General features: G+C 37.7%; 1 protein-coding gene and 1 long non-coding RNA gene across 6 annotated transcripts in view; one reads left to right on the top strand and one right to left on the bottom strand.

Annotated features, from left to right (window-relative positions):
* The window catches only part of ARB2A (ARB2 cotranscriptional regulator A), a 388,747-nt gene extending 373,053 nt beyond the window's left edge, over window positions 1-15,694 (top strand). For 3 of the 4 annotated variants that reach the window (XM_081054484.1, XM_081054486.1, XM_081054487.1), the window contains one exon: window positions 12,707-15,694. In XM_081054484.1, coding sequence (XP_080910610.1) covers window positions 12,707-12,849 — 143 coding nt within the window. In that variant the 3' untranslated portion in view covers window positions 12,850-15,694. Of the gene's footprint in view, window positions 1-6,469; window positions 8,220-12,706 lie in introns of those variants that run through there. The other variant, XM_081054485.1, reaches the window with a different exon arrangement.
* LOC308500216 lies at window positions 1,548-26,344 on the bottom strand. 2 transcript variants are annotated; one of them, XR_013993703.1, is made up of 3 exons: window positions 26,243-26,344; window positions 19,172-19,297; window positions 1,548-1,677 (listed from the first exon to the last, which is right to left on the bottom strand). It is a non-coding gene; the product is annotated as an uncharacterized lncRNA (long non-coding RNA). The 2 variants fall into 2 exon arrangements; XR_013993704.1 differs by lacking the exon at window positions 1,548-1,677 and adding an exon at window positions 8,622-8,886.
* Window positions 26,345-27,764: the final 1,420 nt, after the last annotated feature.

Raw genomic sequence — 27,764 nt, forward strand, 5'->3', positions numbered from 1 at the left:
GAAAGGAATATGAAAATGGAAAAAAAAAAACACTTAATTGCACCAAATCATCTTCTAAAAGTCCACATTAGACCAATGATAGCTATCGTTTTCCTGCTTACTTTACCAACACAAGTTGATGCACTAGGTCTCACATTACTTTAAGACAGAAATAAGCGATCGGCCACTTCAAGCTGAAACCCTCAATGGACTTACACTCTCATAGCCCCGTACTGTAGAATTTAAGAGGCTGGCATATGGACTTAGCTACTTCAAAAATTATTTATCAGGAGCCTCCATGTGTCAGGCACTGCGCTAGGCAATAAGAATAAAGGGTGAACAAACCAAAGTCCCTGACCATTGGAATGTGCCATAACGTCAGCAGAATGAGGGTAATACTATTTACTTTATAAAATTATTCTTAGGTTTACATGAATTAATGTATTGAGGTGCTTAGTGCCATGCCCGGAACATAGTAAATACTCAATTTTAACTTTTACTTCTTAATGGTGACAATAATTACTAGGAATATGTGTTACACCCATATTACAACTTTAAGTCCACTTACTTAAAATTGAATTTTACAAATTTTACAATAAATAGGTATGGGGCTATTGATTGATAATGATTTTTTCTAGTAAATGGGTTATAACATTCTTTATAAAGTATTTTTGTCTTGATACTATAGGTTTTCCTTCATTTACAACTTCTCTGAGGAAAGTTTTCCATAAACGTTTCCACCGTGGGATATAAATTGTTGGCCCAAAAGCATTAAAATCTGACCAACTGAAGACATCTTATTTTCAATAACCAACATCTTTTTTACTATGCAGATCAATCCTTCACTTTATTTACTCTTGTAAGTGGATTCACATTTTCATCAGTGGGATTTTTTTGAATTTTCTCTGTGGGATGGAAATAAAATAACTGATGCCATCCACCTATAGTGATGACCAAATAATATATTTGTGATTCTTTGGGAAATAATTCCCATCCACTGCTACTTTAACAAGATCCAAGTAATAATTCTGACTCTTATTTTAAAACACTTGGGGAAAAACAGAACTTTATGGCCCTATAATTAAATTTAAAATGTTTGCTTAGAGCCAGTATACAAAAGCAAAAAAAGTGGTAATAATATGTACTTGCCAAATTTTGTAACACTTGTAAAATATACTTTACATCCATTACAATGTCTCAAACACTAGGAATGCAAATATTTACAAACCCATAAATAAATTTAATTCCAGAGAAGAAAATTTAATTCCTTGAGCAATAATGAAAGACTTCAGCCTGTGGGTCTTCAGGACAGTTGCAGAAAAGCCCATGTGAAAAGCTCAATTAGAGATTTGAAATGTCTTTTTAGGATGAAGTTCAGTGTGGATACAGTAAGAATAACGAATTGTAAATAGTTCTTATTTTCTAGTAATTGTCTAGCCCATCTCTGGTTCTATTCAATTTTTATCATACAAGGTGTAATCAAACAATATGGTGAATGTTTAAATAAAAAGAAATTTATTACAGTAAAAAACATATTGCCATTAATTCCCCTCTTAATACTCTCCCTCCCTTCGAACTCACTTATCCCACCGTTTTTGCCACTTTCTGAAGCAGTTCTGGAAGGCCTCTTTTGTGAGTGTCTTCATCCTCCATCATGACAACACTCCACGTCACACATCGCTTCTGGTATGGCAGCCTCTGTCAAATAAAAACATTATGGTGTGTCCTTATTCACCTTACAGTCATCCACCTTATTCACTGGATCTGGCACCGTGTGACTTTGGGCTCTTCCCCAAAGTCAAAATGACCATGAAAGGTAAACATTTTGAATCGATTCAAGACATTGAGGCAGCCACAACAGCACAAATAAAGAAACTTACAAAAGAGGACTTCCAGAACTGCTTTGGAAAGTGGCAAGAATGATGGGATAAGTGTGTTCGAAGCAAGAGGGAATATTTTGAGGGGGATTAATAGCGCTGTGTCTTTTACTATAATATTTATTTTTAATTTAAACATTTACCATATTCTTTGATCACACCTTGGAAGTCCTTAGTGGAGCTTAATTTAAATGCTCATGAGTTTTCTCTGTCCTGATACTCTGAAATATTATCTGGTATTGAAATAATCAGTCCTATCTAATATGTTCTCATATCATTTTCTAAATGAGTCAGTCATAGGAATTTACTACATTTACATGACATATTTGTGAATATGTGTATTTAATTTAAAATCATTACATTTTTATCTTAATGGAAGATATTATTCTATATGTATTCATGGTGTTGTATAAGTTCAGGATCCTTCAAGGATTCTTGCCATGTAGAAGGCAGTTGCGTTATGGGATTTTAAAAAAAGGACATTCAGAAAGAAAATGCTTTGGGGAAGAGACCTGGGAATAAAATTAAAGTAGTAACAGAGAGCATGAGAGCAACTCTAGACTTGGAATCTGAATGTAACAAAAATAGTCTATTTCTGCATTATCTTAACTAGGATGAAAAAGAAATCACAGTTCTAGGAGCATAACTGACATTCCAGAACCTGTCAGTGTCCATCATCAGATGACAGGGAGCCTTCATAACAAGTAGTCAGCAACTAGATGACACTACCTGACCGAGCTAGGTCTTTTTTAAGTGTATTATCAAAAACTCAATCAAAATAGGAAATGTGGTAATTTTATGCCAGTTTTATATTATTCACAATAATTTTACTTATGTGATATTTTATTCATCTTATTAACTAATGGTATGAAAACATTTGAGGCTATTTTGTTTATAGTTTAAAGTTTTCTTAAATTTGTGACTGAAAGAAATAAAAGTTATGAGAATCAGAAAAGATAAAAACAAAACTGAAATTGTTCACATACAATTATTGTTTATGTAGAAAATTCAAAATATATAGATAAATTTTTAGGATGAAAAGGATAATTTAGCAGGATTGCTGGATACAAAATCATTACACAAAAATCAATTGCATTTCTATATACCAAAAATAAGCAGTTAAAAATCCATTTATAGTAGCATCAAGAAATATGCAGTACTAAAGAAATAAAGCTAAAAGGCATATTATGTTTACAGATTTTTTTACACAACATAGTAAAGATGTCAGTTCTCCCCAAATTGATATACAGGTTTAACGTAATTCCTATCATAATCCCAGCAAGACATTTTTTATAGATGTATACATTTGGAGTCCCCAAAACCACCCTCACTTCTGATGCCAACTGCAAGTGGGTGTCCCTATGACCACCTTCAGGTTTGATTATTCGCCAGAAGGACTCACAGAACTCACTGAAAACTGTTATATTCACAGTGACAGTCTAGTACAACAAAAGGATACAGATTAAAATCACCCAATGGAGAGGCGCATAGGGTAGAGTCCAGGAAAGTTCCAAGGATGAGTTTCCAGTTATTCTCTTCCAGTCAAGTCATGGATGGTGCTGTCTTCTCCCAGCAACAATGTGTGAAAATACACATGGAGTATTTCAAACTAGGGAAGCTCATCTAAGCCTTGGTGTCCAGTTTTTCCTGGGACTCAGTTACACTGGTATGAGTGAGCACCTGCTAACTTTAGTCTCCAGATCCTCCAGAGCCCAAGCTGATACCTTTTGGGACAAGGTCAACCCTTCTCTGTGCAGTAGATATAAACAAAATTATTCTAAAATTTGTATGGAAAGACAAAGGAACTAGAATACCTAAAACAATTTTGAAGAAGAAAGTGGGAGGAATCAGTCTACCCAATTTCAATACATTACAGGCAAAGATGCAGAGAAACTAGATCACTCACACATTACTAGAAGGAATATAAAATTGTTCAATGAGTCTGGAAAACAATTTGAGAATTTCTTGAAAAGTTAAACATACAACTAATATACAGCTCAGCAGTTGCACTCATGGGGACTTATCCCAGAAAAATGAAGAGTATGTCACATAAAAATTTGTATATGAATGTTTATAGCCACTTTATTCATAATCGCCAAAAAACTGGAAACAACTCAGATGTCCTTCAATAGGGGAATGGTTAAACAAATTGGTACATCTAGCAAACTATTGATACACACAACCTGGGTAAATCTCCGGAGAATTAAGCTGAATGAAAACCAATCCCAAAAGGTTGCGTACTGTATGATTTCATTTATATAACATTCTTTTATTTTTTACAATTACAGTTGATATTCAGTATTATTTTATATTAGTTTCAGGTGTACAGCATAGTGGTTAGCACTCCATAAGTCAGGTGGGTACCTGGCACTATACATCATTTTCACAATTTATTGACTGTGTTCCCTGTGCTATATTTGACATCCCCTTGACTAACTACCAATTTGTACTTCTTAATCCCTTCACCTTTTTCACACAGGCCCCCAACCTCCCACCCAACCAGCAACCATAAGTTCGTTCTCTGTATCTATGAGTCTGTTTCTGTTTTGTTTGTTTATTTATTTTGTTGTTTAGATTCCACATATAAGTGAGATCAAATGGCATTTGTCTTCCTCTGACTTATTTCACACAGCATAATACCTTTATAACATTCTTGAAATGACAAAATTATAGAAATAGAGAACAGATTAGTGGTTGCCAGGGGTTAAAGAAGAGTTGGAAGGGAAGTGGGTGTGGCTATAAAAGGGCCACATACCGTAGTGATCTTTGTGGTGATGGAAATGTTCTGTATCGTAACTGTAGAATTGTCAGTGTCATGGTGTCATGGTTGTCATAGTTTCCTATGGTTTTACAATGTGTTACTGTTGGGGAAAATCATAAAGGGGACATAAAGGGGAATAAAATTCCAACCTTTCACTGTGGTCTGTGAGCCCTGGCATGGCTTGGAGGCTACCCAGCTCTCTAAACCCCTTCTGCCACTTTCTCCCTCACCTACCATGCTCGGTCACTCCAACTTGCCCGTTCATCAAATATGACAACCTCTTTCCTCCTTAGAGCCCTTGCTCTGGTTCTTCCAGAACTCTGCCAGCAGCACTCTGCCCCAGACCTTCACCTGGCTCCTTCTTGCCATTCAGGTCTCAGGTCACAAGTCTTATTCACCCAGTCTAAATTAAGGACTACCTCTCCTCATCCCACCTCCTGCTCCTCCTCATTCTCTTCACATCCCCCTATTGTGTTTTCTTCTCAGTGCTTCTGACTCTCTGAAATTGTCATGTTCATTGGTTTACTTATTTATTGCCTTTCATGCCTACTACTAACATGTATGCTACAGAGCAGAGCCTTTATATGTCTTGCTCACCAGTGCATCACCAGCCCCAAGAACTAATGCCTAGCATACAATAAATACATGTATGAATGTATAAATTAATCTATCACAGGACCTCTGGAAAAACTGCCCACAAAATATATCCTTTGTAATAGAATCCACAATTGTATAATTGAACTAGTTATATGTTTTGTTTTGTTTTGTTTTGAAATAGGGAAAATATTTTGCAGTTCATTTTCTAATCACCCCTCTCTCTTTCTCTCTCTCTCTCTCTCTCTCTCTCTCTCTGTCTCTCTCTCTCTCTCTCTCTCTCTCACACACACACACACACACACACACACACACACCATGTCAAACTAGCAGCCATAAGCCCCATAGGTATGTAGCTAGAAACAGAGACAGCCCTTTCTGACAGTTCTATTTTAAAATGAGACCCAGTAAAGATCTTTGCTGATTATGTTGGGAATCATCGGATCAGAAACCTGTACTTACGGAAATAACTACTTTTTGGTTCTTTTCATTCCCTTGTTTAGTGCTCCATGCTCTTAAAATCCTTTGATAAAGGAAAACCGGGAAAAGAGAGCTTTTGCCCACACCTGGGCTCAAATTTTAAAGGGAATCAATATCCCTGGAGGCCAGGCCTTGTGGCAACAGTAAGAATACTATGTGAGACAAAACTTAAAACCAAAGAAAGCACTTCTACACCAGCTGTCTGGTTTGATAGGCAATTAAAGCAATAAAAATGCATCCATTTTTTAATTGCTTAGGAGAAAGTTTATTAGAGAGGTCTGCCAGGTTTGATGTCAGAGACCCAAAGCTACTGCAGGCTGTCTGCTCTGCCTAAAAACAAATTTATTTTTGTACATGTGAAACTAATATAATATTTGTAATATTGTATGTCAATAAATAATTTTGTTTAAAGAAGAATAAGTTTACTTTCCAGAGTTGTCTCCCTGGGTCTTAAGCTGCCCGGTACCCTATTCCCAGTCCCCAACTCCCTTCCATAGATGAGAGATATAGAAAAGAAGCTGCAGGAAAGGACAGGCTGCCCCAGAAGCTGCAAATGACCCAAAAGTTTCTACCACTGATTTTATGTCTTTGTTTCAGCCTGCCTCTTATCTCTGGTCAAGCTTGATGACTTGCCTTTAGGGTCTCAACACAATCTCAGCTTGAACCGGCTTTTAACAGTATTAGCAATGGAAAGAGACTTGCCTGTATCTTACACAAGTAATTTAATAAGGCAGTGCAACACGTTTACTGAGCTGCTCTTGGCATTTCCCTTACCCAGTCTCAATGAACACCCACCCTACTCCATTACCCCCACCCCCACTGTGGCTGACTCTCACACTTGTGCCATCGAAGTTGGAAAGTCTCCATTAGGCACCCTTCTCTGTTCAAATATTGGTAAGTTTAGATTTTTTTTAAAGATGTTTTCCTTAGAAGCTCTAGAATTTATTTTAAAATGAATTTTAGTAGTTATATTTTATTTCTTTTTAGAAGGCATATTATTTTTTCAGTGCTCTGGTATTTCTCTAATTCTTTATAACTTTCTAAAAATAACTGCTGGTGCGCTCATAAATTCATTAGTTAATCCCACTGAGACTCAGTAATGCATATTACAGACCTCCTGATTTTTATATATTAGATTTTCTCAAGAATTCCCTTACCTGTTATTATCAACATAGCTATATTGACAGGGTCTTCATTACTTCCTAATTGCCCATATTTCTTTTTCTTGTTAAAGATCAATTTTTAAAATCAAGCCTTGTCATTTTGAAACTATCAGAGACATATTATCCTGTTGATATTAATATTTCATATCTTTCTAAGTTTTTTCTTTTACCTTTTACCATAGGAAACTTATAAAACGTATTCATTACCTTTGCTTTAAAAACAAATTCTTTTGTTGTGAGGGGATGTGGGGACGTCAGTGAGAAATTAAGGGCACATGCTTGTCTTTCCCCCCTGAAACAAAGATATAAAAATGATGTTTCACATTTACAGATGACTTTGTGAACAGTTATATTCCCTATTCTAAACCAGACCCTAAAATGTAAATTACCCACAGATTATAGAAATTATTCCATGACCTTTTGGTCTAGGACCATGTATAAAATAAGGTGACTATTCTAATAATTAGAATAGTGAATGCCTGACCAAAGAATTCTTCTAAATTATCTCTTTGGTGAGAACTTCCTCAGACTACCCATCATATTATACTACTAGTAATCCTCACCTCTAGCAAGTCTAATTTGTATGTGTGTGTAATATCATTTGAAGAATGATTATTTGCTTTCCCAAAGAATTCTTCATTTTTTATTAAAAGATTCATTGAAGAAATAAGTAACCTACTTCTTCCTTTAAAAATAATTGTATTTACAGAAATTATATTTGCATATTATATAACTTTTTAAGACATCTACTGCATAAAATTCAGTACAGCTTCAGAGTAGTCTACATCTGCCAAAGTAAACATCAGGATTTTGGCTGTTAACTCAGTAGCATATTTTGGCATTGTTTTTGCTACCCCCACCCAAAAAAAATCCAAGTATTAAGAATCAAATGAAGAAGAGTGTGGACAAGGCAGCCTTGTAAGAAACACTTGGATTGGGGTGGCCGGTTAGCTCACTTTGTCAGAGCGTGGTGCTGATAACACCAAGGTTACTGGTTGTATCCCGGCATAGGCCACCACTGTGAGCTGCGCCCTCCTTAAAAAAAGAAAGAAAAAAAAACCACTTGGATTGAAGTCATCACAGGAAGAAGCTAGGGGAATAAACAAGATAGAAGACACAGCAATATTTTCTTCTCTTTTATCTTATTCTTTGAGCATTCCACTCTCAGTGCTGTTTCCAACCATTTTTGTTTAATTTCTAAATGCTATTACATAACTGTAGCCCCCTTCTTTCTCACTTCCATTGCAAGCACTTTTTCTTAAATGTATAGCAATTTGATCTTCCTCCTATGATTTATAGTCTCATCCTTCATACTTAAAGTTTTTAATCCTTTTGACCATTTTTTGTTATCTTTACTGTTTTGAAATTTGCTCCAGTTCATTTTTTAAAACAAGTGATAAAGGATAAATATCCAATGTAGTATTTTAATTGGAAGACTCCCCAGTCCCCTGCCTTCTGGTTATTTCACAATGAATGATGTCACTGACAAACAGTAATTTTGGAAGAAATATTAAGTGAACTAAAAGTCCTTTTCTACTCTGTATAAGCATAAAAGTGGTAGGTAGAGAAGCATTCAAATTATAGGGAAAATTAATCTCTAATGTAATGAAAAAAGAATTGACTATTCATTTGTATTCAAGCTGACCCTTGAGCATCTAAATACCTCCTATTACAACAAATATTACACAGTGCTTTTACTATCCTGAAATTCTGGAGATAACATAACCCACCTATTTATAAAATTGATAAATTATTGTAACATATTGTAACTAGTTAACATACAGAAGGAATAAAAGAACAGCAACTCATAATAAAAAATAATATGCATATGAATATTTAAAGTGCTCAGGAAAATCTACATGAGAAGGCATAACATAGTAGTCAGATAGTTGGTCCAGTGCATAGAATCACCATGAATCCGATAGCTACAAGTGCTGGCTGGTGCAGGTGTTATTGGCAATTCAAGTCCTGTGGGCAGTGAGGCCATCAGTGATGAGATTTTCTCATGTGGTAAGCCACTCTTGGTAATATTCTGAACAACATAAAGCACAAAATCCCTTTTATTTATGGGGTAGTTGGATCATGCCCAAAATACTTTGCAATTGTTTGTTAAGTAGATCTAGATTCTAAGCCCATCTAATTATAAATAGGTTTTTCAGCTACACGAATAGCTGGTAGAACGTTTAAAAACCATGTGAAATGCAGAAGAATTCATCATGCTGTACTGCCCTGCAAACTGCAGGATGTCTGCCATCCCAGGTCTTCTCCCACTAAATGCCAAAAGCTCCCTCCAATCATCTTGACCACCAAAAATATCCCTACATATTTCCAGAATGCCCCAGAGGCCACTGCCATGCCCCTTAAGAGCCACTGATAGAGACTAAGCAAAGGCACGTTTTTGTAATGAATCACTGAGATCCTACACATTTTATTTTGATACTGAATACATTTTATTTTGATTTTATGGATGACTAAACTGCATATAGCCCAAGTAAAAACAAACCTTCCAACCCAAAAGGATACCATAACCATTCCCTGGGAACATGGCAGGTATTTAATATAAGAAACCCCTTTATTCTGTACTTTGTGCGAACTCTACATTAGGCGTAAGGGGTTTGAAAAGTGAAAAGAAGTTCATCCTCCGTAAAAAGAGGAGCTGTTGATAGGGTGAAGCTGTGGTAGAGGAAAGGCCAGGCCCTGACTATCAAACCATGTCTGTCTCTTTCTAATAGCACAGCTAGTGCTAAATGGATTCGTTTCCATGTTACCTACACATCATTGCAGCTAATTAATAAATGTCTGCTATTTTGATTGGCCTAAACTTTCACCTTTCCTATCCTTTTATGAATAGCTAATGTAATGGCCTAGTATTTCTGTCCTGATGGAATAATTTCCTGTAAATTATTATGTGTGTTTAAGTACTAGAAAGCTGCTCTCAAAAGTTTCCATTCTGTAAGCATTGCTATGGGTAAATATTCATATTAATTTGTAAATATTTAATTGAACTTTGGGCCTGAATTTTTTAAAATGGTCTCCAGACATGTTCTTGAAATGTGTATATGCAGCCCCAGATGGATATGCAATTACCTAAATTCCAAGTGCTATTTTAAAATTATTAAAAATATACTTTCAAAAATTTAGGAAAGAAAGCCGTTTTTCTATGAAATATTCATGTTACCACTCCTCAGTTTAGGGAGAATTCTCCCTCCCCAACCCCGGGCTCTGTAATTCAGCCTCTAACGCACCTTGCTCATTACCTTTACTCCCAGCAATTTTCCTTCCTCTAACAGAGCACACATTCTCCTTATTTATACTCTTAAACTGCAGGGGTAAATGTTGAGAGACAGAACAGATACTTAGTTATCTCAGGGACTTTGGTCTTTTCAGCCCAGAACTAATCAAGCAGAGAGTCATCATAAGCTAAAACTAAAAAGCCTTTGTAGTGATTTTATCACCAGGGAAATTTGTTCATCCTTCAGAAAGATTGTCACCAGAAAAGAAAAAAATAAAGGAGTTAAAATTGCTTCAGACCATTGACTCCTTAGGTCCCTCTAGATTCATAGATTGAATTGGTTTTCAAGGGGTGGGAAAAATTATGAGAAGAGTTCCCTGAGAAAGCATACAAATTGATCATAGTCTTGGAAACACTAGGAAGTGTAAGTGTGATCACTATGGAAGAAATGCCAAATGAGCCTGGAAACATGGGAAATGAGAAGGAAAAGAGACAATTAACACCTTTTTTTTTCTTATTGTGTTTTGGGATTGCCATGCAGTATGCATCTGAGAATAGTCTTTCAAAAAGAAGAAATACAATTGATTTTAAATTATTTTGTCATTATAAGTGCAATTAGTAGTTATTGTTGAAATGAAAGTAGAGTTGCAGGCACTATAGATATAGTGACAGGCATTTCATAAACCTATCCAGATACTGGGCCCCCCTCTAGATATACCCACAAAATATTATTTAAAGTTGATGTGTCTGAGCATTTGTAGAACTGCTCACTTGGGTCTGGAGAATATAAATACCTCCAACTTCAAAAAGAATTCTTCAAGAGTGTCATCTGAATAAATCAGTGAAGATTATAATAATAATAAATATCTGGATGTTACATAATTTTAAAGAACTTGAAAATTTACACATCTATTGCTTCAAACAGGCATATATATAATTTTTCCCCCCAAGAATTATATTAAGGCTTGTCAAAATCCAGTCACTTTAGGATTTGCCAGGGTAAACCTATACTCATCTCTCTCTCCCATTGAATAACATTGAATTTTGCCCAAAATGAGTAAGCAAATAGAGAAATGACCTCATTTTTTAGTCTAAATTCAGTAGTATTGGGAGATATTTCTCAAGGATTTGATTTCAATACTGGATCTTAATTCAAAGTGTAGGTTTATAAGACCTATCTGCAGAGGAGAAGAGGGCAGAAGCATCCTCGTGAGGGCACCTATAAAGAGAAGGGTTCTCTAGTAAGGCCAGCTCCCACAGTTAAGTCATATGCACAGATTGTAGCTTTCTGCTCTCTGGTCGACTGCAGCCATAGCATCCTTATTGTTGTAACTCCCAGATTGTGATACTGTCACAAAACTGTTGCTAGGCAACAAATGTGGTTACCAGGTCTCAGCGAATAGCTGAAGGGGAAAGCAAAGTGTTGCACCATTGTAGAGTAACCATAGCAATGACCTACTATTACAGACTAAAGAATTATCATTAACAATGTTAAAGTATCAGACAGAGGCTCTAAATCTGGAGACTTACAGGCAGTATCTCTCTGCATAATTGAGTGATCTAGGAAGAGATTTCACGTGTCTCAAAGCTACTCACTTATTATTTCTATAGGAGACCCTTAGTAATTATTATTTTTATTAATTAAAAATTGTTCTGTTATGAACCTACTGGTAAAATGATATAAGCTATCGCAGAGTCGAAAACAGATTAATGTTCCCATCTGTTATGTCTACATCAGGGTTATTTTTTGCCTGTTAAACTGAAGGTAGATTTTACTTGACAAATACTGTACATCAGTATTAAATTGAAACCATAGAAAGAAGCTGCAGTAAAATAATCCGGTAAATTGACAACTAACCCTGCATTTTCTGAGTTGAATTCCTGCAGACAAAATAGGCGGCCTGGGTGCTTTTTTTTGGTAGTCACTGCTTTGAAACCTTTATTTTTAGTTTTCAAAAACTACCTCTTAAAATCTGTAAAAATGGAGCCTAGGACACTCCTAGGCAAATTCTCTTTTGCATCTGGTCCTTCATTAAGCGTCGCGTAAAATTTGGTCGCAGTGACCTCGCTGAGGCAAGCATGTCTAAGCACGATTTCGGCAGAGACAAGAAATATCCGATATGTTGTCTTTTTTTATGTTCTCTTGGGAAGCAAAGAAACGTGGGAGCTGTGGGGTGGGTTCTGAAGCCCGATTCCGCGCACCGGGGAAACCAATCCTCGCGCGAGGCGCGCGCGCGGAGCCTGGGGAAGTGGGTGGTTTCGGAGCAGCAGAGGGAGTGGCCCTTCCCGCCGCGCGCCTCGATTGGCCCTGAGGGGCTGAGGCCCGGGGCCGCCTGGCCGCGCCCCGGGGGCCGCGGAGGAGTCCGGGCCGCGTGCTCGCGCCGGGGCGGGAGGGGGCTGAGGTCCCAGGCGGCGGCGGTCTGCGGGCGCTGCCTGCGGATTCGCCGATTCGGCGGCGTCAGCGTGCCTGCGAGCCCCGGGGCGCAGGGCACCGGCGGGTTCAGGTGTGGTCTGGCCGGGCCGGGCCGGGCTCCGGGGGCGGGCTCCGGGGGCGGAGGACGGGCGGCCTGCGCGGGCCCGCGGCGGAGCCCCCTCGTAACCCAGTCTGTGTTTTTTGCAGGCACCGACCGTCACGAGCTCACTTCCTGGAAGAGCTTCCCATCTATTTTCAAATTCTTTACCGAAGCTTCTGAGGCCAAGACCAGCTCCCTCAAGCCGGCTGTGACGCGGCGCTCGCACCGAATCAAGCACGAGGAGCTGTAAGAGGCGGGCGAGCGAGCGAGCGAGCGAGCCGGGGGAGGAGACGCCCAGGACCCACACTCGAGCAGGCATCCCCCCGGCTCCTAACGGCTGGTGGTCGGCGAGCAGACTCCCAGCCCCTCATTAGATTGTTTTCTTCCTAGAGCACGGGGTCGTGATATATACATCTAAATAGCGTTTTGCATTATTTCTAGATGAGTGCAACTGTCAAAGCAATATGGGTTCACTGGGCGTGCTTGCTGCGGGCTGAGCTCGGGCTTCGCGCGGCCCGTCAGCGCGCAGATTAAGGCTGACAGCGCCCTGCTCCGCGCGGCCGCCGCGTCTCTAATTGCCCTGACGGAGCCTCGCGGGCGCTGCGGCCGAGCGGCGTCTGCGCGGTCCTACCGCCCGCCGCGGCGCAGCCGCTGCTCCCCCCATCCCCGGCCCCCCTTAATCATGTCCTTTTTTTTTTCCTCTCCGAACAGGAGTAAACTTTTATTCAAACTTGTCTTTTTTAGGTAGTCTTTTTCTCTGCGGGCGTCTTATGCCTCTTTTTTTTTTTTTTAAAGGAAGTTTTCCCCCTCACACCCAGAAAAGCCAAATTTAAATTCGGAATTTGAATGCCATGATATACTATGTAGTTTTGGGAGCGCAAATTGTTCTCTCCCTAACGATCTATTTTCATTTCGAGACCAGACGAAAAACTTTGCATAAATCTATAAAGTACCAAATCCACATTATCGCTGAAAATCCTTGCCAGTTGAATATGAGATTTTTACACAAGTCTGTAATTTCATAAGAGATTGTTTGAACAAAAACGTGATGAGCAAGGCTCCCTTTTCAATGAAATCTACAACTTTATCATTAGAACTGACTTTTTAAATATGTAACGTATATTGAGTGGAACAGTAATTTAGATAGTGTACTTAAGTTTTGCTTTTTAAATCTTAATGTAGAGAAAGTTCGTTGTTGTTAATCCTAACTAGAATAAGTTATCTGAGCTTTCATGGAGTTAGACCCTTTTAGGGATAGAATTTTTTTTATTGTCATCAGGAAAATGAACCTGTGTACTCTTGCGCCTTTTCCTTCTGAAAGGCTAAGTGGGACTAAAATGATTCTTTTAGTTTTCTGCTCCAACAGGAAGGGAAAGACCTCCTCTCAATCTAATGATATATTTTTTAATAGTACACTTCCTCTATAGGGTTTTGCCCTACAGTTGCAACAGTTAAGTATTTTAATCCAGCTGAGATCTGGCCAACACTGTGAAATAGGAGAGGTAAAATAAGTTAAGACTTTTACATTCAAATATTAAATCTTAACATCGATTTTTAATTACTTGAAGAATTTAATTACCTAGTGAAGATTCTGTTTCTAATAGATAAGGATCTGAATTTAATATGCAACCTTTTTAAAAGTGTATGCAACAATATGCCTGCCTTATTTGAGGCCATCGTTAAAATGTACCCAAAATGACTAAGAACTGTATGACTCCTCAGAAAAAATAACTTAAAATAACCACCTCATGGATAAAATGTTTTTATATTATGAAGCGATTTCAGCAAATTTTAAAGCTGATAGTATCTCTGGTATATAAGTACATTAATTAGTTTTTATAGATTTAATGATGGCAAATTAAAGTGATCCTTTTTCAGTAGTCATATATGCATATCTTTTTACATTATTTTAGCAGAAACAACATAGGAGGAAAAATCAAAATGTGGTGTTATCCAGCTCCTGGATAGCGTAAAATGTGTAACCCCACCAATGTCAAGCTCGTTGGTCTGCAGTCTTTTGTATTTTAGAAGTAATGGTGAACTGTATAAAAAGAATGAAACCTTCCACTGAGAGGATTTGAGAATTGATGTCGATTGAATATATTTTTCAAAGTATTATAAATTGTGTGGTATTTTCAGTACATGAAATGTTCACAGGAAACTAATTTTGTTGCATTTTTAAAAATCAGCACTTGTGCAATGCTAAATTTGTGAAGCTTCTGCGGCTGAATTAGAACAAAGTAAATATGCTCAGCTTATAAATAAAATCACTCCTATTCCTTCTCTTCGATTATCTCACCTCTCTTTTTAAAAAACCTTTACTTTTAACTAGAATAAATCACTGTTTGATTGCCTTTAATACTTTAAAACTACTTGGTTGTTGGGCCTTATTTAACTATCTATAGACAGCTATTTGCAAACTTAAGTTGTGTAAATGTAATTTCTACTTGTGGATCTGAGCTGTAGCTACCCGGAGAGAGCTAGGCAAACCATCCCAGACCTCCAACTGATAACTGATAAGGTTCCTTGTAATGTAGGATTTTTTAACCTGTTGATTATAGGTCTGTTGGTATAACTGTAATAATACTATTCACCTCAATTTTCCTGCAGTAACAACAATCAGTTGGTAGTAAGTAGCCCGCCTGCTTGGAGGTGACAATTGTTAATATTTCTGCTCTGATCTTCTCCCTGTTTTGGTCTCTTCAGACAGGTTTTTCAATGAGTAGAGGTTTAAAGTTAGAATGTGGTTTGTTTTGTTTTAATTGTATACTCGGTTCTTAGAGGAAATGGAATGGGAAACAAAGAGTTGTTGATAAATCTAAGATTTAAAATAGTCCTGATTAAACTTAAAAGCCAGATACTGGCTTTGGAGCTCTCTATAGGTACCTAACCATTAAAAGTTTTTATGGATATTTGAAGGGGGAAGGAATCCGCTTGTAATAATTGCTCTTTTCTCAAGTTTCTGCCTCATGCTTCAACCTAGATTGCATTATTGTTTATACCAAAAAATTTTAAAACGTAAAGCACAGGAGTTTCCTATATATTATATATTTCTGTTTACCAATTTAAAATAAAAACAATTTTCTCAACAAGCAGCGATGTCTTATTCTTGCTCCAAAGTTCATTTATTTGTGTATAGGGTTTAATAAAAACAGAAAATTAAAAAGAATGATGGGATAGCGTTCATCAATATGTTAAACCTTATAGCTGCTTATTATTACTATTACTGTTACCATAAGGTAATATCCTAACTGTAGTTGAGTCACTTTTGGCTTGGATCTTTCACAAAGCTAACATTTTTAAATATATTTCTTATTAATATCTAAAATATCTTCTTAGCTACAAGGAAATTTGAACCTGTTGTTAAACTATCATTTTATAAAAATACATTTTAGTGTACAGTAAACAAATGTGTTCTCCGAAAGGAGTAAATTGTTCCCAAATCCCTATATAGTCCCTGTTGTATTACCACATCTAATCTGAAAATTTATTTTACAGCTTTTCCTTCTTTAAAACCTATAACTCCTTTGAGAGCGTGTGGGTGACAAATTATGTTAACTATATTATCAGTGCTAATAAGTTAGAGTTTTTTCATGTTTCTCTGGATTATCTGGAATTCCAATCCAAACACGTGTGTCTCCTGTCATTATCATAGTTTGTAACTCTAAACTGACATGTTCATTTTGGCATCTGTAATACTGATTCATTTAACAAAGATTACTATTACAGAAAGTTGAAATTTTTTTTCTCAAAAACTTTCCCTACGCCTCTGAAGAAAAAAAAAAGTCTTTAAATGTGAGACATTATCATCTTTGAAATATGGGTGGCCAAAAAAAGGGAGGATAATACTGGTGGTTATTTTATGATTACTTATTAGGGGCTGTAATAATATAAAATAAAAGACTCCAGGAGGTATTCCCTTTCAAAAATTGAATCCTTTCCTTCCTTCCTTCCTTGTATAGAGTGACTGAGTGGGAGTCTCTTGAATTGTTCGTCTTCCTTTTATCTAATATTCTATTAATCTCCAAAAAGATCAGTTTGAGTCTGGGAAAGGGTTTTTAATCAACACTTCACAGAGCTTAAAGCTACCCTACCTAACCGTCAGCTTTGTCAGGCGGTTTTGGATTTGAAGCATTGCAACTGTCATGCACTGTACTAAAAGTAAAGAAGGTACACCAAGTGGAAGACGTTGAAAAGAGCGAAATAGCACAAAGTCGATTAACGGAGATCCGAGAATAGAAGTAACCATCAAAGCATTCCAGCGTTTATCTTGAAATCTATGTAGGGTTAAAAAAGAAGAAGAAGTAACAATGATAGTTTTAAACCTCACACTTAGGAGGGATGAATGTTGATTTAATTGATTCATTTGGATCGATGTTTTTAAAGTTTCACACCACTGATCTTTCATGTAGTGATGTCTTTAGCAGTCAGCGGTCTGACATGAGCCTTCTCAGATTTCATCAGTGGGGCTCTCCATGACATCTGAAATTATGCAACAGCCTGTGTGATGGTAACTTTGGAACTGGGAGACCTCGATGCCAAAGAGCATGGTTAGATTGAAGAACTCTTGTTCCTTCTTAGCACAAAGGTTTTAGAGGAGTGGTAATTGTAAATGAACCATAAAGGTAAAGTCACCAAATATTACATAGTGGTCTTTAATTGCTAGGTAGGAGAAAATCATCCTCAAAATTTGACCATTAAGTGGCTATCACTCAGTGACCACTATTTTCCCCTTGAATATAAAAAGCTTGAAAATGGAAATCTGACTTAATCAATGAGGCCTTCCAGACAACTTTTCCCAGTCCTTTGCTTTGAGATTTATCAAAAATCTTTCATTATAATTTTGTATTGTTGGAGTTGAGCTCTATTTGAAACAGACATGAAACATGTTTCTAGAAAGAAATCTAGAGAGGCCCTGCATCTTTCTTTCCAGATCATTCAGCATTTTCTTCCATGGCTATTACATCGGGTGATATGGGAGACTGTCATAGGTAAAATAATGTTGAACTGTACTTTGTTACCAGCCTGCAGTACCAATACAAAGACTCTGAAATGAAAAGGCAACCAACACCCTAAGAATGATATGTCTCTTTTTAAAGTTTACAATTTGAATAATGAACTTGGATAGAAACTTGGCAGGAAAACAAACCGTAGCACCATCACATCACCAACCAATTTCACTTTTCTGTCCAATTTCAGAGCGCATGTGTTTGTGAGTATTTCACTAGATCAGTGACAGCTCTTTATTTGCATAATTATATGCTCTGGTCTGAAGAGAAAACTAACCCCCAAATTTCATGGGTCACCAAACTGCAACAATCAATGTTTTATCACGTATGCTAAGCAAAATCTAAGAAGCTATATGAAGTTTCTTGGGGAGTTTTTACTCCTCAGAAAATTAAAGAGTTTTCCTCTCCTGAATAGATTCAAAATCTTTCCAAGTTCTTTGTAACTGAATTCTGTTTGAAGGCAAACCTAGAGATTAACATGTAGATCTGGATCTTAAACTCACTAGCACTACTTCAAAGTGGCTTAAGAAGAGCAGCATTTTGGGAACATTGAACTGTTAAAGTCTAACTACTGTCCTTCATGCTACGAGGAAAAATATTCATCATATTATGATTAGCCAAAATGTAGTCTGAATTAACTACAATTGAATATGAAGCTCATTTATTTCTCTGAAATAACTCAGGGTTTTTTTTAAAGACCTAATCAAAAAATATGTATATATGCATATGTGTGTGTGTGTGTGTGTGTGCACCCTATACATATACGTAGTCACCCATGGGGTACATATGCCCAATCCACCAGAAATAGAGGACGTACACAGTATGTATATGTCTTTTCAGTGCCTGTGACATAGTAGGTACTCAATATATGGTGGTCACCAGGATTGTTTGTAAACTTATTTTAAATAAGCTTTTCATGTTCAAATTCTACAAGGCATTGTAATAAATATTTTAACGCCTCAAGTTCATCTGTAAATTCTCTGTATATAATGTGTATTTGTGTGTAAAGTGGCTTTATTTCTTTAAAGAAAAAATGATTTAAACTTGGTGTCTTTAGTTTATAGGCAATCTGCCAGACTTGAAATACAATGGAGCATACAGATACACGCAGAGAGTGACTTTGTTATGGAGTTATTAAAATCCTGGAAAATAGGACTTTACCTAGGCTGTTAAGGAATACACTAGGTGCATGATTTAATTATACGGTACAGGATTTAGGTATGAATTTCATTTAAAGGTATATAATACAATGCCTTTTATTTGAAGTGATCTGTTTGTAATAATATATTAACAGTTTATCAGTTTTCAAGAAAAACTTTAGAAAAACACAATGAGGGGAAAAGTTTAAGAATTGCATAATTTTGAAGTATTTTATTCTCTATCTTGAAGAAGGAAGAGAGGTCTTAGCTCAGGTATCAGAAACTTCCTATATTTCAAGTGAATAAGAAACCAATTTCTCCCAAGTTTTTAAAGTTGAATTACAAATGAAAGATTTTCCTTCCCTTTTAGCCTAAAAATTTAATCATCTGCTTATAGGGAACACTATCCACAATCACATCTCACCTTTTTCTGAAATGTTCACTTCGTTGGGCGCCCTGTTGGGCCACCCCCATCATCTACCTCCCCAGAAACTGTGGTTTGGACTGAAGATCTTGGATTCCTCTAGATGAAACCTCCTCAAAATTGAATCTGTAAAAAACAAAGTTTTGCATTTTTATCAAACAAAATGAGTTAGTAAGCAAATGAGTTAATACTTCGGTCTATGCAGTAAAAACTGAAAAACAAAGAGTAGAATCCTAGAATACTGGGTAAAAGTTTATAAATTAAGGACCCATGTGCCTCTGAGTTAGATTAACTTGCATTTGATTTTTTAAGGTATAAACTCTTGAAAAGAATAGACAATATGTATGCCTAATTACCTTTTTTTCTCTATTTGACCTTTGTGGGAACCTGGCTATGAGTTTCAAATAAAGCTCTCAGTTTTCTACTCTGCCTGGGACACAGAAAACTCTGTTATTTCCCACTGAATTCCACACATGAAGGGATTGACCCTATAGCTGAAAGGCCTAGGTTTTCTCTTTTTATAATTTTCACTGCTTTTGGCTCAACTGCCACTTAATCCCATTGTGTCTGAAAAAGGTATCTCTGATCCAGTTCATCTTCATATACCTCCAAATAATTTTCCAAAGGCTTGGGTTTTTTTAAAAATCATAATTAAATAAATGGTTATTTTCCAATAAATGTTCATACCTTCTCTGGGTACTTCGATAATCAGGATTTATCAACTGAAGAAATATTGATGGTTGGTTTGGTTTGGGGGGCTTTTTTGGTGTGTGTGTGTGTGTGTGTGTGTGTGTGTGTGTTTACTTTTGCTTTGCCTCAGCAAATTACTTAATATCATCCGCTGGAATAACCAACTCTAAAAATAACCCTAGCACAGAGTGTCACAATTTGGCTTTCATGCAGTTTTGAAAGAAAACCATTAAAATTGCATTGATCCCACAAATATTGATCTAGTGCTTGATATCAAATATCAAATGAGATGCTGTCATTTGCTGCTGATCATAGTGTCAGCTGTTTGAATTCTTCTTTCTCTTCTCCATTGTCACATGGATTCAAGTTACTGAGGGTAAGATTATCTGATTAACACATTAAGATGTTTTTTCTGTTTTTCACATTTCTGGTTTGACCAAACATAGTTAGTATTCTACCTGAATTTTTTTGTCACATGATTTTATATGTATATGTATGCACACATTTTTGTAAAAGCATGTATTTTACACATATGTAAAATCATTTTTTTTTTACATAAGTGTGATCCACCTACTAGGTAGGCTATGGTTCTGTTTAGTTCTTTATCCTAATTTTTAAATAATTTCTCTCTTCTTTCTTTCTTTCTGGTCACCTGTCTTAAAAAATCAAATTTGTTTTAAGAGGTTTGCAGTTGTTAGACTACGTTTTAGAACTTAGAATGAAATCTTTGCCATTTCAAACTTAGACACACACACACACACACACAAATAGGTAAATTGCTCCTTTTATTCTTGATGACAAAAATATAATTGCAACATTTGGTCAGCGTGGAGTTTAGAGAATCATTTAAATAAAATTGGATCTATATATTTTTAAATACTTTCTCAAACTCCAGCTAACTCACGCTGTGCTTTTATATAATATCAGATCCGGAAATAGCCAAGTGCCTTTAGATATGTTTAAGGTCACAAATCACTCTTTTTCTTTCCGCCTTCCTCTTTACTTTGTACATCAAAAATTGATGGTTACATTACTTTAAAGTATGGAACATCTTAAAGAGGAAGCCATCCCATAATGGCCAGTTAACGCTGTTGTCAGACTACGCAGTACAGGCTGAGAAATAGAGCACAGCCCTCCTTGAGTACTGTTTAAATTGTACATGCACGTGCGTATTTTCCACATTCGTGGGGAGAAAAACAATTCCCAGCCTCACTAGTTGTTGGTTTCTCGTTCCATTTTTACACCTGAGCTCTGTGTGGGGACAGCGACGCGAAGCCGCCTTCTTCCCAGCACCATGGACAGCGCTCAGCGCGCCCCCTTCCCTCTCCCCTTTGCCAGAACCCCGAACTTCTGGCCCTGGCCTCATTCTTCTCTCTGACCACTCCCTCACCAGAGGAAACTGGCTCTTGAAATATTACCGTCGCAGCCCAACGCGACAATGAGTTTAAAAAGTATGCAGTTTGTGAGTGGGCAGTCTTGTTTGCTCCATGCTTAACCGAGTGCCCCAGAGTTGACACACCATTTGCCTGCTCCCCGATTTTGCATCTACTTTCTGATAAAAGCAGAGCCACTCTCAGTCATTCTTGTGGTAGAAGTCTTATCCCAACAACTTGTTGTTGTTGTTGTTGTTTGGCCACCTTTTTACCACCACCCGGTAGCTGGCCAGATCTATACCGGCTCCGGTGTAAGAGGTCTGTCGGTTCTGTAAGCACATTCGCCCCGGGCTGGGGCTCTCGGTCGCAAGCAACCTGTGTTCCAGGAGAGGTACGTCCAGACACACCCGACCCGAGGTCTCACGGCTCTGCGCGTGGCCGGAGCTGTCGGACCCAGCTGGTGCGCCCAGGTACTGGCAGTTCCTCACGGCCCCGAGGGAGGTGGCTGTGCAGCGGGAGCCTGGCCGGCAGGCTAAAGAACCTGACAACAACGTACTTGACAGCACTAAAAAGGGGGCGCGTCTGCCTCAATACCCACTACCACCTCTTCTCCTACTTGCAGACCTCAACTTCAAGCTCCAAACTTCCACACGTCCCCCTTTTGGCTTTCTTTTTTCCTGCCGTTAAGTACAATAAAGGAACACCACTTCTGGGTGGTATGCTTTTCATTGCATGACCTCCCGGAAAACATTTAAGTCACCACTCCTGAGTCAAGATTAATTTTTAAAGATTTCAAATTACACCTTGCCTCATTGAAAGGCGCCTCACTTGTTGGGCTTTGAGTGAAATCTCTTCCCTCCCATTGGAACCCTATTCTAGTCATCTACTCTCTTGAACTGACTTTGAATACGCAAAATGTCATGTTTAGAGCAGGGGGATGGCCCAAAACAAGATTTTTATTAAATATCAATTGTACAAAAATAGTTTCAAACCAACTTAATCCAAACTTTACCAGTAAGGGCCAGGAAAGTGAAAAAGGGAAACAACTCTCATATCTTAAGTTAAGGCACATCTTTCCTGTAAAATAGCCTTGATAAACTGATTTCAAATTGCTTCTGTATAGTAACACGAATTACATACAATACATTTCAGGATAAAAGTATTCTCTATTTGACATATTATAATGAAATTTTTCCGTGATTCTTCAGTTTAGCAATTTAGCTCCAAACCACTTATTTTATATCCCTTAAGACATACAAATAGCTTATTAACTATTTTATAGGTTAACAATGTAGTCTTTCTCTTAAAGCGCTGCTTACATAAAGTTTTTACCCTTTTTTAGCGTGCAAAGTCACTGCTGAGTTCTCCTCAAAGATGATTTTTCCTCATAGTCTGGTCATTCTTAGGGTCACAGGAATCGTTTGGCTCAAATATTAAGACATGCTGTGCTATTGGAAAAACTCCGCCATGCCGGGGGCTATTTGAACCAGCGGCATGACCCTCCTACGAAAACTGGGGAGAACTCATGTTGAGGCAGTTTGGTAGCTCCAATGTGCAGGGTAGTAAAGGGGACCTGTTGAATAATAGTGACTTGGTGACTCACATATTCTAGACTGGGGTCCACCTCCCAAGATCCTAACTGAAATATCTCCATAATATTTGCATGCCTTTTGCTGGTATAATTTTCAGGAACTTGGTCCCTGAACTGAGCTTCCATCTTTGGATAAATGATATATGTTATTCTTACCTTCCAGAGGTTCAGGAACAAGAGAAGGAATCAAGTGTGAGACGGGGGAGACACGGGCGTTTCCTTTGTGGGTGCAGGGGAATTATGAAAATTTGGGGGTGGAATAAATAGCACTTACTGAATTCCTGGGTGCCTAGCATTTGGGTTTGGGGTAACCACCTTCACTGGGGATTTTCCTTATGATCTGGGGGACAGGGTAGTTAAAATCTTCATTTAAATAATCAGGAATTTCTTACTTGAAAAAAAGTATATTCTTGACAGTTTCAGAATAACTTTTCTGGGCTATTTTAAATCAATCAGAAATTCCCAGAGCTGGGTGAATATTTCAGGACCACTTTGCCAGAGATAAAAATGTGGAGAAGAGAAATACAAGAAGCTCATTTAAAGAAAAATAACAAATCAAAACATTGAGTGATACTGATTAGCCTCCCCCTCCCAAAGTAGATTCTCCAAGGATGTTGCTCACCCCCTGTGTGCATTTGATGCTACTTTAAACCATTTACAGCGTAGATAGCCATCCCCCCTTTTATCAAGCCTTTCCTTTAATTCCAACTCTGGTGTTCTAGAGGATTGCTACTGTTCCATCCATTTCTCCCCCTTCAACGTCTTTTAAAATAGTTTCCCTGTCTCTTTCTCATTTGTCAATGTCAAATATATACTGCCTATTTAGTTAAGGAAAAGTGTGTATCTCACATGTTATAAAAAAAACAAAAACAAAAACAAGGTTTCTTGGAAATCAATAATCTCTTAAACACTGGCCAAGACACCTTGGGGAAGGAAGAAATGTAAACAATAACTACCAAATTTCAACATGACAATGTTGGTTAAAATCTGCGGGATGATCTCTCGAATGCGGGTAGTAGGTAAAGGCGATTGACTGCGGACGGGACGGACCTCCGCGATTACATCGGAAGGGCCAGAGGTGTCTGATGCCTCACTCCATCCTCTGCAACTTGCCCAGGGAGCTAGCTATCTTGGAGAGTCGGGAGTTAATCCTAAACTTTCCTACAAGACATCTTAGCAACCAGACTGGTCTTCAAATAATTGAGCTGGGAGATGGCTGGATGACCACAGGGAGATTGTAAAAGACAGTTACCCCCATTCAGAGAAACACCAAGATTTTAGTCTTTCCTAACATAATTAAAGGTTTTGCTAACACTCCTTTATTTTGTCTCATGCTGTTTTAAAAACAAATCACCTATTCCTCTGGCAATTCAAACTTTAAAGGCACTTTAAAATAAATTCAACCATTTATTTTCTGTCTTTTAAAGTTGTGAGGAAATAGACATGTATCTGAGGAAACAGACAAAGCATTAAAATACCTGAGTTACACATTAGCTATCTCGCTGTTGAACTTTAGAGGGAAGAACACACCTAGTTTTTAATTTAGCCACTTTTAAAAGTATATGTGTTTCTGGAAAGTACTACCTGATTGGATTAAATATGCAGGAGATTCTAAACTGGGCTCTCAAGAAGTTAATAAAATAGATGAAATTCCTCGAGTTAAGTGTTGGGAGGGATTTATAAGCCTTTGAGGATCCGTTGATCCACTGGAAGCACAACTCGCTCAAATTTGAATTCTCATGATCAACTTTCAACCCTGAGAAAACGAGAGCCATTTGCTTAACTTAATCTGGAACATATGTTTGCACCAGTAGCAGATTTTTTGGTGTGTGGCTGGGGCTGATCAAGTTGTAAATTTTCCGCTTTAGGTTTTCAGCGCCTGCTAGTTTCAGCCTAACACCTAGAGAGAGACTTTGCGGGGTTCTTCACCCAAGCAGCCAAAGTTTAACGAAAGGTTTCCAAACCACCCACCCTGCTCTGAGTGCTATTGATTTTTCCCAGAGGTAGAACATATCTATACAAATTGGCTCTCTAAATCCTAAAAGCAAGTAACAAGTTAAACTCTCTTTTGTTAAAGTGTTTGTAAAATGTCTATATAGAGGTTTTCTTTCTTTCTCTTTCTTCTTTTTCTCTTTCTTTCTTTCTTTCTTTTTATTTGCCTTCTTCACCTGCAACCTTTTTTTTAAGGGACACACAATGGTATGAGAGAAGGTGGGTGCCGTGAAAGTGACATCTTCATTGGATAAAACAATATACAGGTCCTTTAGGCTCATCTTACTTTTTTTCCATCAGAAACTTAGAACTATTGATTTTCTGTCTCATTGTGCTTCAACACAAAGGAGTTCTTTAAAAAAGTGTTTTGAATATCTGAGAAGAAACACCCCATAATTAAAATAAGTAGACATTAGAATCCAGAAATCATCCTTCACATGAAACAAGCTTTGTGGTGGCTTATTTTCTAATATTAAAACACATCTCTTTGTGGACATGAATTCTCATAGTTTGGGCTTTAAAGCCATTATAATAATTATTAAATCAACTAATGATATACCATAATGATAAATGAAAGTAATAAGTTCCCTAATATCATCTTAATTAATCCTGAAATGGGAATAGGTAGTTGTGGTGGGAGCTAGTAGAGGAGGAGACTCTGATAGTAAACCTAAAGGATAGTAAATAACCATCTGGACCTGCTGATTTATCTTCTTCGTGAAAACCTCGATCAGATTACTGGAGGAAAAGTTACTAAAGTGCTTTAAAATGCATCAGCACGAGTAATTGAGCCATAAATGTGCCCTAAATTCAGGTGCACAGTTTCACTCAATTTTATTATTGTATGGGTTAAGATGAGCAGCTCCCACTTGGACACTCCCTTAATTAAAAAGTGGGAAAGGGTGACAAAAACAAGGGCAATAATAACATTACCAGCACTATGCTAATCAAATGCCCACAACTAGTTGAGAACAACGGTGCTAAAAAGCCGCTTTAATTCTGAAATGGAAGGTCCTGAGACACCGAGCGCCATCTAGCAAGCAAAGTTAGAATCAAAGTGTGCCGGAGTCAAGCACACACCCGAGAAACCAGGAAATTGGGAAGCAAAGGCTCACTTCAAGATACACTTGCTGCTCCTTAACCACCAGCTCAGTCTCACCTGAGCCCAGCACTATCTGCAGGTTTCTGCTCTTCGCCCCACCAGCCAGCTCAAACAAACTTAACTACTGAGGTGAGACAGACCCTTTCTGCCTCAAGCTAAGGCTAAAGGACAGCTCCTCACAGGATTGCTTATTGTCTTTAATTAGAATGAGCGGCCTTTCCATTCCCACCCCTCCACCACCACCCCCCCCCCAACCAGCCCAATGTCTAATTCTGCACCTTCCTCTCCAGATGGGGACAAAGAGCGGCGCCTGGAAAGCTCACCTTGGGCTGACTTGACTCCCAGGGCTTCAGCGCAGAGGAAAGCTCATCGCTGGGAAGACCTAGCAGGATCTGAGAAGTCATTCTGAGTTTGCAAGGCTGCCCAATCGTCTCCTGACAGGCAATCCGAGCTATCTCTGAGTGGCATAGGACACAGAGTTACTTAAGCCACAGACGGTCATGGAAACTGAATGCTGCCTTCCAAATATGAATAGTATAACTTTATTCTTCTCCAGGCAACCAGGTCTTTGATATTTCCTTTGGCTGAAGAAAAGTCAAAGGTAGCTAGAATGCTGCCAAATGCCCGTTAGTTTGTAGCTTGAGGGGAAAAACAGCATTTTTTCCATTTTTTAAAGTTTGAATGATGTTACCTAATTATAGGAATATTCTGAGGAACTAGGTTAACACAACAAAGCTTCTGGGATTATGATCTAAAGAAAGTAAAGAATAATCTGCTGGTTTCTGTATAGGCAAGAACTACACCAGTCGCACTGAATTGAAAAGACTAAGAAGCTTAATCTCAATATATCTGCTTTCTAAAGTACTTCTGTTGAGTCTTTCTGGAATTTCATTTTAAGATGGGCCGGGGGGAGGAACCCAGTTTATATACATCCTAGCCTTAAACTACTCCTAATTTCCTGTTATTGAATATTGCCTTTGTAATAACTCATTGATTCACATTGTTCTTGGAATACAGAGCCAGAGCTTGGGTTTTCTATTGTTCTGTCCCCTGTCCCCACTGCAGACATACAATTTTTCCCAGTGAAGTGTTTTGTGAAAAAATAAATAACAACCAACCAAACAAACCTTTAAAAATGAATATTAAAGTATTCCAATTGAGTTTTAAATGCTACTCCAATCTCAGGTTTGCTTCTCAATGATAAGAGACATAACAGATATGAAATTGCAGTTCTCTTTATTTTCCTACTATGCTATTTACTGTGCAAAACAACTCCATTGAGAATAAAGGAAGCATTAGGTAAGAATATGCTCAAAGTGCTTATTAAAATATCTCCACAGGTTATAGTATTTACAGAACAAAAATCCCACAAAAATCACAACTCACCCAACAAACCTAAGCCAATAAAGAATGTCAGAGCTTAGTCAACAATTTACAAAACATCTAAAGCATTTCTATGAAACCTCCTTGTCTCCTTATGCCTCAAAACCTATGTAAAGATCTGGAAATGGAAAGTGGATACAATTTACACTGCCTCTTCTTCTCTTCCTCTCTGAACTTCAGAGAAGTTCCCAGGACAGTCTTGCCTCAGATCACAATAAAAATTTAACTTTTTTTTTGGTGTCTTGTTAAATAGCACATTTCTCCCATCAAGGTCTTCTTAAACACGGAATCTTTTCCTAGACAGGGTACCCAGCTGTTTAATTTAACATTGATTTATTGCTTTTAAAAGTAAATTTACACACATGCCAGCAGCGCTCTGTTTTGTTTCCCCAGACTCTGAGATTTATTTTCTACTTAGCGCTTGTCTGACAAAACAATGTCCTTTAACTTTATTACACATCG

Source organism: Rhinolophus hipposideros, assembly GCF_964194185.1.
Source record: "Rhinolophus hipposideros genome assembly, chromosome: 7".
Lineage (NCBI taxonomy): Eukaryota > Metazoa > Chordata > Mammalia > Chiroptera > Rhinolophidae > Rhinolophus > Rhinolophus hipposideros.